This window comes from Acanthaster planci, linkage group LG08 (assembly GCF_054643075.1).
Source record: "Acanthaster planci isolate LZ-2023a linkage group LG08, COTS_SCS, whole genome shotgun sequence".
NCBI lineage: Eukaryota > Metazoa > Echinodermata > Asteroidea > Valvatida > Acanthasteridae > Acanthaster > Acanthaster planci.
Window position 1 is genome coordinate 3,412,506 of NC_141784.1, and position 12,660 is coordinate 3,425,165.

Here is a 12,660-nt window from a genome sequence, read left to right on the forward strand (position 1 = left end):
CCAGCCTCCCTTACAATACATTTCCAAATCTCGATTAAAAAAAGGTACATTTTTTGTGTATAATTATGTTTAATTGCAAATCTGCAATTATTCAGCAGAGTAGACAAGTACTAATTTGTCATGAAATTTCATTTTACTGCTTTTATTTCTACTTTTAACTTTCAAAACTGAAGAGTTAACCTCGGTTCCAGTTTCAACATGACCAACCCACGCCAAAAGTGTACTTTCTCCGTTTTGTTTCTCCTGTGGCGAACCGGTACTTGCACTGACGGGGCAGGGCATAGGTATGAGAAATTATACGGACACACCAACACTATGCCTCCTGACGTGCAGTTACCCGCTCGACTCAAACCCGGCTCTGCCTCTGCGTTGCTCCGATCAGACTTAAATTAATTTACTGGAGAACCACTGACGAGAAGTTAATTCCTATCGAAAACATTCGATCACCTATTATGATTCTCTAAAAGGGAGAAGTGGTCACTTTGTTCGGGCACCTCTGCGTTTCAAAAGCGGGCAAGCAGACGTTTCACATCTTGAAATGTAGAAACATAAGCCCCAGTTTAATACCTTTCAGATGTCCAATTTAAGTCCTCCCATAAAGTAGAATTGTTCGTAAAGCGAAATGATTTTTTTGTTAAACGACACTACCCTTGCATGCAAAATGATTGTATTATTCTGATACAGGTACGGCCTTGATTACCACCTGAGTGGAAATGAACTAATTGCAAGGACAACCGAATATATATAGCTACTCATGGCGAGTATACTCTGCCTTTCTCCCGAACACAAAGAACGCCAATGGTTGGCTTCAAACCAGCGTTGCATTGACCTCTGATTAGATTGATGAGTCCGTCTTCTTGAACTCTGTACCATAGCCAGGGCTGTGCTGTGGACACTTCAGCCTGCGCGCTTTGTCGCGGCGTCCAAGCTACAACAGACACGGCTTTTCAAAAAGACCTCGTTGGAGAACAGTCGCTTTTCACTAGTTAGGTTCGCCAGCATGGTTTGGGATAGATCGTTTTTGCGTAGTCTAAATTAGATTTATTTGTTGTTAATGGTTTCGGCTGCGCAGTGAACACCTGTAAGTGGCAACAATTTCTATGAGGGCAGTGCCCAATCTTAAAATATTTTTCCTGTAATTATCAGTTTCATTACGATGATGAGACTGTAATCTAAACACATCCGACGAACAGTATTATTATTAGCTTGAAATAAGATTTCTACAGGCCCTTACGCGTATCACTGTTACTTAATGAATTGTGTTGTTTCGGAGGCATAAAAAGGGTGAAATACAAGCTATTTTCACGCCAAACCATTTCATTTGCAATTACAGATTTCAAAACTAGGTTGAAGATCAAGACTAGGTTGAAGATCGGAAAAGTCTTTTCTGCGTGAGCATGGCTTACTGATGGCAAAAGTATATCTGAGGCCAGTCATAATTCGGTGAATAATCCTGACACGCCGTTGGCGTTGTCTGATCGAGTTCTTGTTAAAATAATCTACAGCCAGGGATCGTTGTACATGTTGCTCCAAGCAAGAAACGTTGTATATACTGATATAGGCTACTTGCTCTCTTTGCTAATTAAAGTGTATGATGCTCGTGGGCATTAAATCCAAGATGGGTGCCTTTGGTTCGTACATTGAGCACGATGGTCCTTCAAAGAAGATGTATCGGTTCTATATGGCATACAAGGAAACTGCTAAACAGTCGCAAAATGCACAATGTATCGCGTCAGTCGGAGATAACAAATGGCTTTTCTGTCTGACCGTCTCGGTCCAAGGAATCCATAAAGTGGAGATGATGCATATTCTCAATGCATCAAAGTTATGAAAAATGCAGAATGTCCTCGGCAATAATGGTAATTGTCATGAGCTACGGCTGTCTTCGATCTATTCCAACATCCGTCGCTAGGCAGCGAAAGAGCCGGACGCGCCGCCACTACGTAATTTATCGATTGACAAATATCCTGTCGGTTTGTGTGAATGGGTCTCTTGAATGGTTTTGGTTCGGCAGAAATAATTTGAATTTACACCGCCCAGTAAACAGAGTAATAACTCCTACCACCCACGTTAAGGACAAAACTAATTTGAGAAAGAAATAGCAATAGCAAGTTTGTACAGATAAGATGTTAAACTTCTTTAAAGCCACTGCATGAGTATAAGCTAGTGAGTCCCGACCCCAATGTTCTTGTCGATAGCCCAAGAGCAAATCCAAGGGGAGGGGCATCGAGGTCCATTTCCCCCCTCCATAAAAAGGAACCAACTCTTTTTTCTTTTAAAAATAAATGTGAGAGAAAGGTTTGAGAGTACCGCATAAACAAATGCATTTTTGGAGCTATTGTTTCAAATTCCTTACAGGGCTTACTCACGTAAGGATATTAATGTTCATCGCTCGGTGGCCGTTTGACTGTACTGGTCGAAAGTTTTCAACCTACGGGACATTCAACCACCTGTGGGAATAAGTTAATGTCCTCATATGTTCAAATGTAGAAAATTCCACGACTAAATAAGCACACCAAGTCACGCCATAAGGATTACAATTATACCTCCCCGACCATGCACGTCCACCGGAAGCTGAACTTGTTTCGCTGTTTGTATCGTTTCAGCCGGTCATTGTTTGTTTTTGTGAAGTATATTTTTTCAACTTAGTTTTTACATGAAATATTTTTTCAAGTTCCTTTGTACGATATATGTCTTCTCCAGTTCATTCTCATGGGATCTATTTTTAGAAATATAGTGTGTATTTTTGGAGCAAATCGTTTTTACGAGATATATATTTTGATCAAGTTTGTTTTATGACATATATTTTTTAGCTCTTTTGCAAGAGATCACAACTCAAAAAACGACCTTGAAAGGGAGATTTGCTTCCAAAAATAGAAATAATAGTTCTGAATACAGATCTCATAAGAACCAACTGGATAAATATATGTCCCAAACAAACAAACTTGGGAAAAAATATTTGTTGTAAAAACGAAATTAGAAGAAATATATTTTGAAAAATATACTTCAGTTTTTTTAAACATATACTTGATGGCTCAACAGGGCTTTCGTACCTTCACGTAGTTTCTTATTACATTATGTATAATCTTGATGGCGATGAGCGTGAGGTCGCATGAAATGTGGACGCCCATAAAATCTGGCCTTTTGTATCATCCTTGCCAGTTGTCACAGTCATGCGCAGTAGGGTTGTAATGAGTCCGTACCTAGTTCACATTGAATTCATTGTACCATCAACGGCACGCACAGCCGCGCTTATGCAATCTGATTAAGCGCTGCGGATTGATATCTGTAATGTGTCCGCAAAGGTTAGCCTAACTTTTATTAACCAAAGTGGGGAAAATGTTTTGTTTGTAAAGATGTAAACCCTGTTATCTATCACAAAACCCGAAGGCGAGGTTGAGACCTCACTTATATCCTTAATACAATGGCAAGACGATCCAAATCACATCTCCCACCAAAGGACAACAGGACTGCGCAAGGTTTTTTCCTTGCACATCTTTCTCAAGGCAATTAATCATTTCCCAAACACGCATCATTCCTCTCATGGCAAGGATTTCGAGTTATCTTTACATTCTCAAGATTTGTTATTCTGCGGAAGTCACGTACGCTGTCGGGTCTGTGAAATCTTGTCCAGGGCAGTGCTGTTTTCTTAAATGTCTCGTGCAATGAGCACAGAAACAAGAATCGAATTGTCGTCTGAAATTGGAATTCAATAGGATATAATTAAACACCTGTTTTTGCTCAGCAGTTCAACGGGCATCAGGGAAGAGACCAATAGCTGAAACGGAGCGGATGGGACGACAGCATTATAAAGGTGCCGCGCTACATGGTGGGGGGGGGTAGGGAGTGGGGAATCAATCGTCGATGGTGTGAAGCGCAACGGGTGCTCGGGTGCTCGATGAGCTCCCTAGGAGAAGAGTGCTTTTTTTACACAGTGGTCTGGGAATACACCATGTACTTTCCAATAAGCAAAATGGTTTTATTGCCAGTCTCGAAAAGAGACTAGTCTTCTTGCCTCTTGGAAGCTTTCCCTGTTGAAATGTCAGACTTGACTTCCCTCGAGTTCCCCAGCGTGTTGTGTAAAAAAACTCGCTTCCGGGAAGTCCTCCTGTGTTCGGACATACAAGTCTGGAGTTCGAGGGCAAGCCAAAGATGGCGTCAATAAAATCGCGCTGTGATATCACCGACATCAACTCTGTGACCCGTCCACAGCACCTCTGACGAAATGATGTCGTCGTCCAATGGTATATTAAACCTGAAGCAAGTTGCATATTATTGCTGGCTAGTTTCGATATAGGACTGATCTTTACGTCGTTCTTCATTGTCTGGCTGAAGCATATTTGAAGCATTAACTTTCGAGTATACTCATAGTCAATCATGTATGTATGCATGCCGAACAGGGACAGCACAATTGGTTAAATTGGGCCAGTGCTCATACATATTGCCAATGTTATATCCCTTTTGCGCTCGCATAAGCATGAATATCCTTCAGTCCTTCAGCCCAGTTGAAAGCCAAAACATATAGTCAGCATGCAGTCCCCGAAACATACTCTCCCTTTGTATAAAGGAGATGAGGCGATAGATGCCAAAGTGGTCAGAGAGCCCATAAGCTATACCGGAGTCAAATTAATTCCTGATGCAGGATAGCAGTGTAAGATCCCCCTGTACGGTAAGCCTACCGCACTTGGTTATTCCGTATTATACCCCTACCATTGGAAGGTTTTATGAAGCCTTTTTGATTTGAGTTTATCTGGTACATGTATCCCCATAATGCAATTCGTGTCCCCCTTTTTTGAAGACGAATGTTGCGGAATTAAGGAGGGAACAACGAGGGCAAGCTCCTCGTACCAAGCTCAATTATCTTCAGGACTCAAACATAATTTCACCCACAATATGCTCACTTTTCAGACGACAGGTTTCCTAACTCCATGATTATACTGCACTGATGCTGATACCAATTAAGTACTAAATCGACCAAGGACCAGCAGCACCCACCGTCTAAAGGCAATTTCAATAGGACTTTCCGTCCACAGTAAATAAGATCGTCCACGGCTGCCCAACATAATGCATATTTACTGACGTCATGCTTTGTTACATTTTCACTAGGATTAAAGGGGGTAATTATCGTGGCTGCAAATCAACAATATATCTCGCCAGATATGGTTCTGAGACGGAAACTCCCTTTGAGAGGCAACAGACCAGGCCATTGTGCGCTGATCATCCGCTCCAGATCACGGTGGGTTGTGCGTCATTAATTACTGCGCCTACCACCACAAGCGATGCTGATGCAGGCTCGGGCGAGCAGACGTTTAAATTTGCGTTTTTGTTTCTTGGGGTTGAGTCGATGGGGGATCCCCCGGGGATCCTATATTCATTTAAAAAGTCTCCGAGTCTTTGCTGAGACGTAGCAAGAAAAACCTTAGAGGGTAGAAGGCTAATCAAGACAACACAACGTCAACACCTACGGAGTACATACACTCAGCGGTAGGTGATTTCACCTCCAAAACATGCACCAAGACTAGTGGGCAAGTTAATATAATTTATCCGCGCGTATGCAGTTATCAGCAAAGCTAAGTTAATGCGATTTTTCAAATTGTTTGATTGTCTGTAAGTTTGCTTGTTTGTTTATTTCTATTTGTACGTAGGGCACCCCAGTCCCACTGACCAAACTGAGGACAAGAGATTCTTGATCCTGGGCGTCGCTTCTATAAGAAAACAACTGCTTAAAATATGAAAGCCGGATAGCAAAGTCAAAGGTTTCAGTATTTGAAGTCGAGCTTTCGGTAAAAGGGGCTTACCTCGTTCCCAGCCTCAGCTTCCTCATCTCCATCGCTGAGAGGCAAGGACCCTGTCATTAGAACAAAATACAAGGACAGGACAGAATCTGAAAAGTACTGGATGTATATTATGCACAGTAATGGGAATAGAAACTAGATAATAATGAACATGAATTCTTTATAGGAATGAATGTGGATACTAATGAGTGAAATTCATTCATTCCTATAAAGAATTCATAAGTATAAATTGGGAAAAAATTCTAATATAAAAGAAGGGTACAATCTAAATAGCAATGTCGATATGAATACATTTAGTAAGAGGAGCAAAGTCTGATAAGCCGTGGACAGATAAAATATAACCATTTGCAAACTCTCTGGGACAACAATTATTTTGATATCAGAACATCTTTAAGGAGAACCACGTCTCCTTATTAGAGTATTTTGCATAATGTCTAATACATTGTTTCACAGTGTACATCATTACAAGATTATTGTAACAATGTAAAAACAACGTTTAGAGTTGAACCACTTTTTGGTACCCACTTTTTCCATGACATGTTTATCAAAATATGTTTAGGAATGTGAAACGCTTTTCTGTAGTACATGTTTAACTTTTTTAAATTCATTTCAACACATTCCTACATGCATAACACTAAACATGTCGCGGTTAAACATGTCAAAAAGTGGGTACAAAAATGTGTTTACAAATGTGTTTAAACTGAGTTGTTTTTACAGTGTGTACACGATCATTTAGATGATACCTATTGAAATGTATTACCACTCAAGTTACCGTGTTACAAAGATGATTTACTTCGGAAACACTGAAATGTGCGTCTGATAACACAAGTTTACACGATGAAACAGTTGCACCGAAATACAGCATTCAATACATGTAGCTTATCACCGAGACATACAATACAACGACGAGTTTTCAGAAAGATACGCATCATTGATAGCGTACCTCTGCAAACAGGATTCAGTGACGTTCAAAACAGGATTTACTTATAACATACGTTTCTATGACAACCCACGTCTCTTAGATTTATTTCAGCAATTAACGACGCCACTTGGACGGTCACGTGCTCTTATAAAAGTATCAATATGGTTCCAATGTGGTTTCGCACCGTAATAATCTAAAAGCGAAAGGCAAACCAGTATATATATATATATCTATAGTGCCTCATTCCCGAGCAACCTGTCAAAACTCATTTGCCATTTTCGTCATTTTCACTGACATTATTGAAAGTCAAATTTCTTGGTTTGAATTTTCAAATCGATAACGTAAACCGGTAGTACAGCAACACTTTAGTTAGTACATCTTCACGGGTATGTTTTGCCCTTTTATCAATTTCATGTTATGACTGCATGAGTTTATTTATTTACATTTTGTACTTGCACGACATAATCAAAAGTGAATTCATAAAATTTTGAATTTTTGACAGAAAGACATTGCACATTTCCCTAATGATTCGAATGACGTGCAACCATAAAATGCCCACTCGGTAATATTCAGCAAACAGAGACAACAATAAAATTCATTAAGGGCATCAATGAAAAACCTATCACAACAAAGGCCCCGAAAAAGACACGAGAAGTCATTACAAATTGACCATTATGCCCACGCTCACGCTATCCACGCTTTAGTTGGAACAAATAGCTTCCTGAAGTGGATTTACTATAAGCCGCTCTGCAGCTGCATGCAGTTTATGGGCACATTATTTATGCGATGATTAAAACGCAGGATGGATTCGCTCTTCCAATTAGCTTGATAATCAACAGTCTGGTCATTATGAAAATGCAACGGGCGATTGCCATGCCTGCAAACAAATGGGAATCGTCGGTGAAGTGGGTGGTTGGGAAAAGAGGAGAACTAAAAAGTCAGCCGAGCAAGTCAACAAACTATGGTGCACTATTTACGACACACATTTCTCTCCCTCTCTAGCCTCACTCCAGGCGACGCAACTACACGACGGGACGGCACGACGGCTCCTTTGCGTCGTGCCGTCGGGTCGCACCGTCGCCTTCTTTCCATTACGTTTGTACACACACGACGCGTCGCGTCTTGTGTCGCGTCGTGCGTCCTGTCGTGTAGTTGCGTCGCCTGGGGGGAAGCTAGGGAAAGAGAGAGAGAGAGAGAAATGTGTGTCGTAAATAGTGCACCATAACAAACAGATCGCATGTCATGAATATTCGGTCACAATTTATATAGGGGTTGGTATAGTGGTAACGCAAACAACTGCTGGTATATTCCATCACTCAATTTCTTCGCCAAGGGAATGATGGTCACACCTACTTTTGGTGTTTTATTATAGGGACCGTAAGCGTTATTGATTGGTTTCCACTGCAAGTGTTGTGCGTTTCATTGACACTCAAAGAATCTGAATTCGACCTCGGATCGGATCAGATCTGACTGAACGTGGCTCAGTCAGTTCCGGATTAATGTAGTAAAATATCCGATCGAAAAAGGTCGATGCATCTTCCCGTAATTCGACAAAATTTGATAAAAGTCCATTTTTTGTCTGGCTTGCTAAGGCTTAATATACCAGCACTACTGCTGCCATATCCTTGTAAATAAAGGATCAGGTGGTAACGTCTGTTTTGGACATTTCCAACCCCCCCACGCGTTGCAACCAAAACCCTCCACCCATCGACCTTGCCCACTGTATGTTTTTCGAAATCTTTGTTATAGTCCTGCAGTAGGCAATTTCTGTTTGCTGACAATCACAATGACCTCTGATCCGACCCGACGCAGGGACCCTGCAGCAAGTTAACTACCTTGACACATTTAACGTTAAATCTCAGCTGATATGGTGCTATGTGTGACGTCTTTTATGGGGGCTATTATTAATGTTTCATGACTCCAATTATCCTATTTTTGCCACCCAACCATGCATTCTTATTAAATATAAGCAAAAAGCGTATGTTTTTTTATCGAACAAATCTTTGATGAGGCCGAAATTTCCCAGAGTTTGATTATCAAAATAAGCATTGCAAGTGTCGCCAAACATGCTTATCATTTGACCGTGATGACGTTCGGGCAAATAAATTAGTCCCTGTGTGGCACACTTGTTTCAACAAGGGGGGCGACGTAGAAAGCAAGCTTTGATGGGTTCGGGAAACTATAAGGTTTTTCGGTTGTGTTTGTAAGAAGGGAATTCCGCAAATAAAAGCTTCAGTGGTCATATTCTCTACATTCTACCCTCCAGTTTTTACCTTGTATACAGAAAAGAATCAGGTGAGAATCCGAGCAAATCTGTATTTATAACCATTTATTACGGGCTCCAGAACACGTTTCAGAGCACATAACAGTCATGCACACACTATACAGAAGTAGGTTGCCACATCACACTGAAGCGTTAAGTGCAATTTCTCACCTACGTCAAATAAAATGTTCTCAAAACACGCGGGTCAATTTCCCATTCGACGACATGAGTGCTTGGCCTTGCAAGGGTAATAGGTCTGAAACGCCTGATGTCTATCACACATCGGTAAGTACAATAACCCCAATCTGTCTCCAAGTGAGAATGCCCACCATTTTAAAATTGGCGTTAGATGATTTGCACTGAACGAGAAATCCAATTTTTTGAGTCCACAAAGTATGTTTGCTGAGGTCGCACGTAAGCACGCACCCACGCTTACATCTTCTGGTGGCATTTGCAATCTGAAAACACCCGGTACTTTCACACAGTGTGTAAGGTACAATGTATGACGTATTTTTAGGACTTGGGATTTAGGATTTGGGAAGTCATGCCTGACCCTTTTCACCGACAAAACGTCTACAAATTATTATATACCAAAAGGTAATGGGACGAACTGGCTAAGCCTATAATAGCAAAATCCACATCACCCTATATACATGTAGCTTCATTTCTGTTAGACGAAAATATGTCCTAGGATTGTTACAGAGTAATTGGATTAAGTTTAAAAATTCAAATTATGCCTTTTAACTTCACAAACAATAAAGAAAGAGATTTGCCAATGGTTGTGTACGTTGTCTTGATAGTAAGACATGCGGGCTGATGAGTGAATATTGTTTACCTACAATCACAAGTCGGGGTGGGCTAGCTGGTGCCGTGAGGGACACTTCCAAACATAAAAGTGACATTTAGGGGCCTATTCATCAACGACATTGTTAAATGTATTGAAGATATTGCTAAATGGAATATAGGCGTTTCACAATAGTGCACCACCTAGAGGTTGCAATGCGTTGGTCAATAGCAATGCGCGAAATCTGTTGACCCAATTAATGCGCGTTTGGATATCGATAGGGTCGACAGATTTCGCTTGTGATTGGCCAACGCGTTGCAAACTCTTGGAGGTGCACAATCGTGAATCGCCCGTATTACAGATACATGTATTGTAACAACCATTCTGTGATATCTTAAAGTTCATTTAAAAATCTCTTGAAAAGTATTTTATGTGAAAAAAAAGATATCTCTTGAAATGTATGTTGAAATATCTAGAAATAAATTCAGAGGCATCTTGAGTTCCATTTCAAGATACCTCTAAATAATTAATGTCTCTCAAATTGTTGAAAGGATTTAATTAAAGAAACTTGTGATGATACGAGACATCTTGAAATAAATAAAGATATCTGAAAAAAGAGAGAAATCCTCAAATACATGTAGTTGTAGTTTCTAAATTTAAAAATGAAAAGGCCGTTCAAAATGCCACTAAATATAACCATAGAGATACCACAAAAAGGTGACATCATTAATCAGCTCTATGGACAGAAGGAAGTTTTTGAATAATATCCTCGAATTTACCTTATAGGTGTTTATAAGAACTATTATAGAATTGTTATAGTCTAAAACTAATGACTTGAAAAGGCTCAGGGGTAGCAATGAACTGACGATGTTGATGTACAAAGACAGATGCTTTTATGCCTAAACTTCAATACATTTTTTGACTTAAAAGCAATAAAAATGAGAGGAAATGACAGTGAACAGCTATCGGCTTAAAAGCCCAGACGGGCCGGGGATGCGTTCTGCTTCGAGAGCTTTAAGCGTCACAGGGACAGAAGACAAAAAATGGAAATGCTTTCTTTGAGGATTTTGTCCCTCTGTGATTATAATAGCCTAATGGACTGACATTATTTGCGAGGACAGTTGTAAGAACAGAGGTAAACCCAATGGACTACGCTGTAGCAAAAGCTGTGGTGACTTCACTCGTGACCGTGCGTTAAAAAACACCTCGGAGTGAAGTTGTCGCTACATTCTTTGGTAGAGAGTTCTGTTTATTTTAAGCTGAAATACTGCTAGGGAAATATCACACATTATACAATTGTGATTACAGCGCCTTTCTCCATCCATATCTTTTAATTAAGCCCTGAAATTTAGCCGAACCCCTCAGAAAGGTCATTAAAGTGTAACATTAAGAAACTTCCAAATTCGTGCCTCTAAAAAACTGGGCCCCCAAATTCAGATCTTAATCTGCCCTTGGTCAAGGGAGCTGTAGGTAGGCGGTTTGGTTGAATTCAATAAAAAGAAATTCCTGTGACCTGTGTGCACTTTCTCCCTAAGTTAAGACGTGGCCTTGTCCGCGGACAAAGTAGAGCACTTGGGAGGCAGCGCGACAAGGAATGCCGTAAAGTGGTTTACACGGAACTCGGGTCTCTCCTCGCGCGATAAGATAACAAAATATTGATCGTGCTAGAAAGGGGTCGATGGGCGGATGGCTAGACGGGAGATGTGTGCAATACCTTCTAGGTTGACGGGACTGAAAAGACGAAAGAAGGACACCAAAGAGGGAAATGGGGGTGAAGATTTAGAGAGATGAAAACTGTGATGGAAAGAGGGGATACATGAGATAACGAAGATGATCGAATTCGGAATGGCTTTCGATATAAGCCTATACTACTTAACGGAGCAAAAAGGATGGAAATGATAAAAATAATGAATTATTCTGGTAAAGAAGTTATTCCCGCCATTTCCAACGGACGTGGAGAAATGTATGACTAAACAGCCATTAAATCCTGGTAAATTAACGGGGGCCAGTTAAATTTGGTGCAGCTGTATTTCATGTTACCTCATGGAATAAACGGTATAATAATTGTAGATTCTGCTCATAATTAATAATTAAACAAAACGTGCACTAAAATAAAGAATCTAAGGGGCACTTCAGCTTTGCATGCTAAAGTAAAGTACCGAAAGAGATGACGCAAAATATCTTACTGCATTCCTCAAAACAGGTTTTTCAAGATAAAAAACCCTACACTTGCATCACTCAAAGACAGTTTTTGTCCTTTTGATTTGATATTATATTAGTGTTCTGGTGTCTGTAGTTCCGAAGATTACATAACACTTTAGATTTCCACCTGTTCCCTTCTTGTATAGAGCTGTCTCGCTGTGAATTAAGAACCGTCATCTCAACGTCCACAGCAATTAATTTATCCACAGAAGCTTGATACGCAGCACTGATATCAATGTAATCACTATGTAGCTATTTTGAAGCACTTGCTGTACCATTCCCGCAACGTGAAAAAAAAGTCAAAGCGCACTTAAATTCAGATATCAAATTTTCATCTTCACACGCAGATGGGTCCATGTAGAGAGCGTTATCTTCAGAAGAAACTGCACTAAATTTAAAGAGCAGTCCATAATTTTTGATCCTTGTGTGGTACTGGCGTCATAGAATTCATCAAATGAACAAAAAGACTCCAAAATGAATTCCAGAAGGAGGCACTGATGTGAGCACCAGGACAAAGCGTCACCAAAGGTCATGACAACGTGACTTTCATAGGAATACATATTTGTGTGACAAACATGCAAACATTTTATGCATTCACATTTCCAGGCACGCATAAAGGGGAGAGTTTCCATGAAAGAGTTATCAATTCCTGCATGGTATCCAGGCATCGAGTGCAATGGAAGGTCTTCTTCTT

The 12,660-nt window shown here is 40.4% G+C and overlaps 1 protein-coding gene across 2 annotated transcripts in view; it reads right to left on the reverse strand.

Moving 5' to 3' along the window:
* LOC110976038 (uncharacterized) overlaps positions 1-12,660 on the reverse strand; it is a 39,867-nt gene that overhangs the window by 19,755 nt on the left and 7,452 nt on the right. For both annotated transcript variants that reach the window (XM_022228980.2, XM_022228979.2), the window contains exon 2: positions 5,799-5,848. In XM_022228980.2, the coding sequence (XP_022084672.2) occupies positions 5,799-5,848 (50 nt within the window). The remainder of the gene's footprint in view (positions 1-5,798; positions 5,849-12,660) is intronic.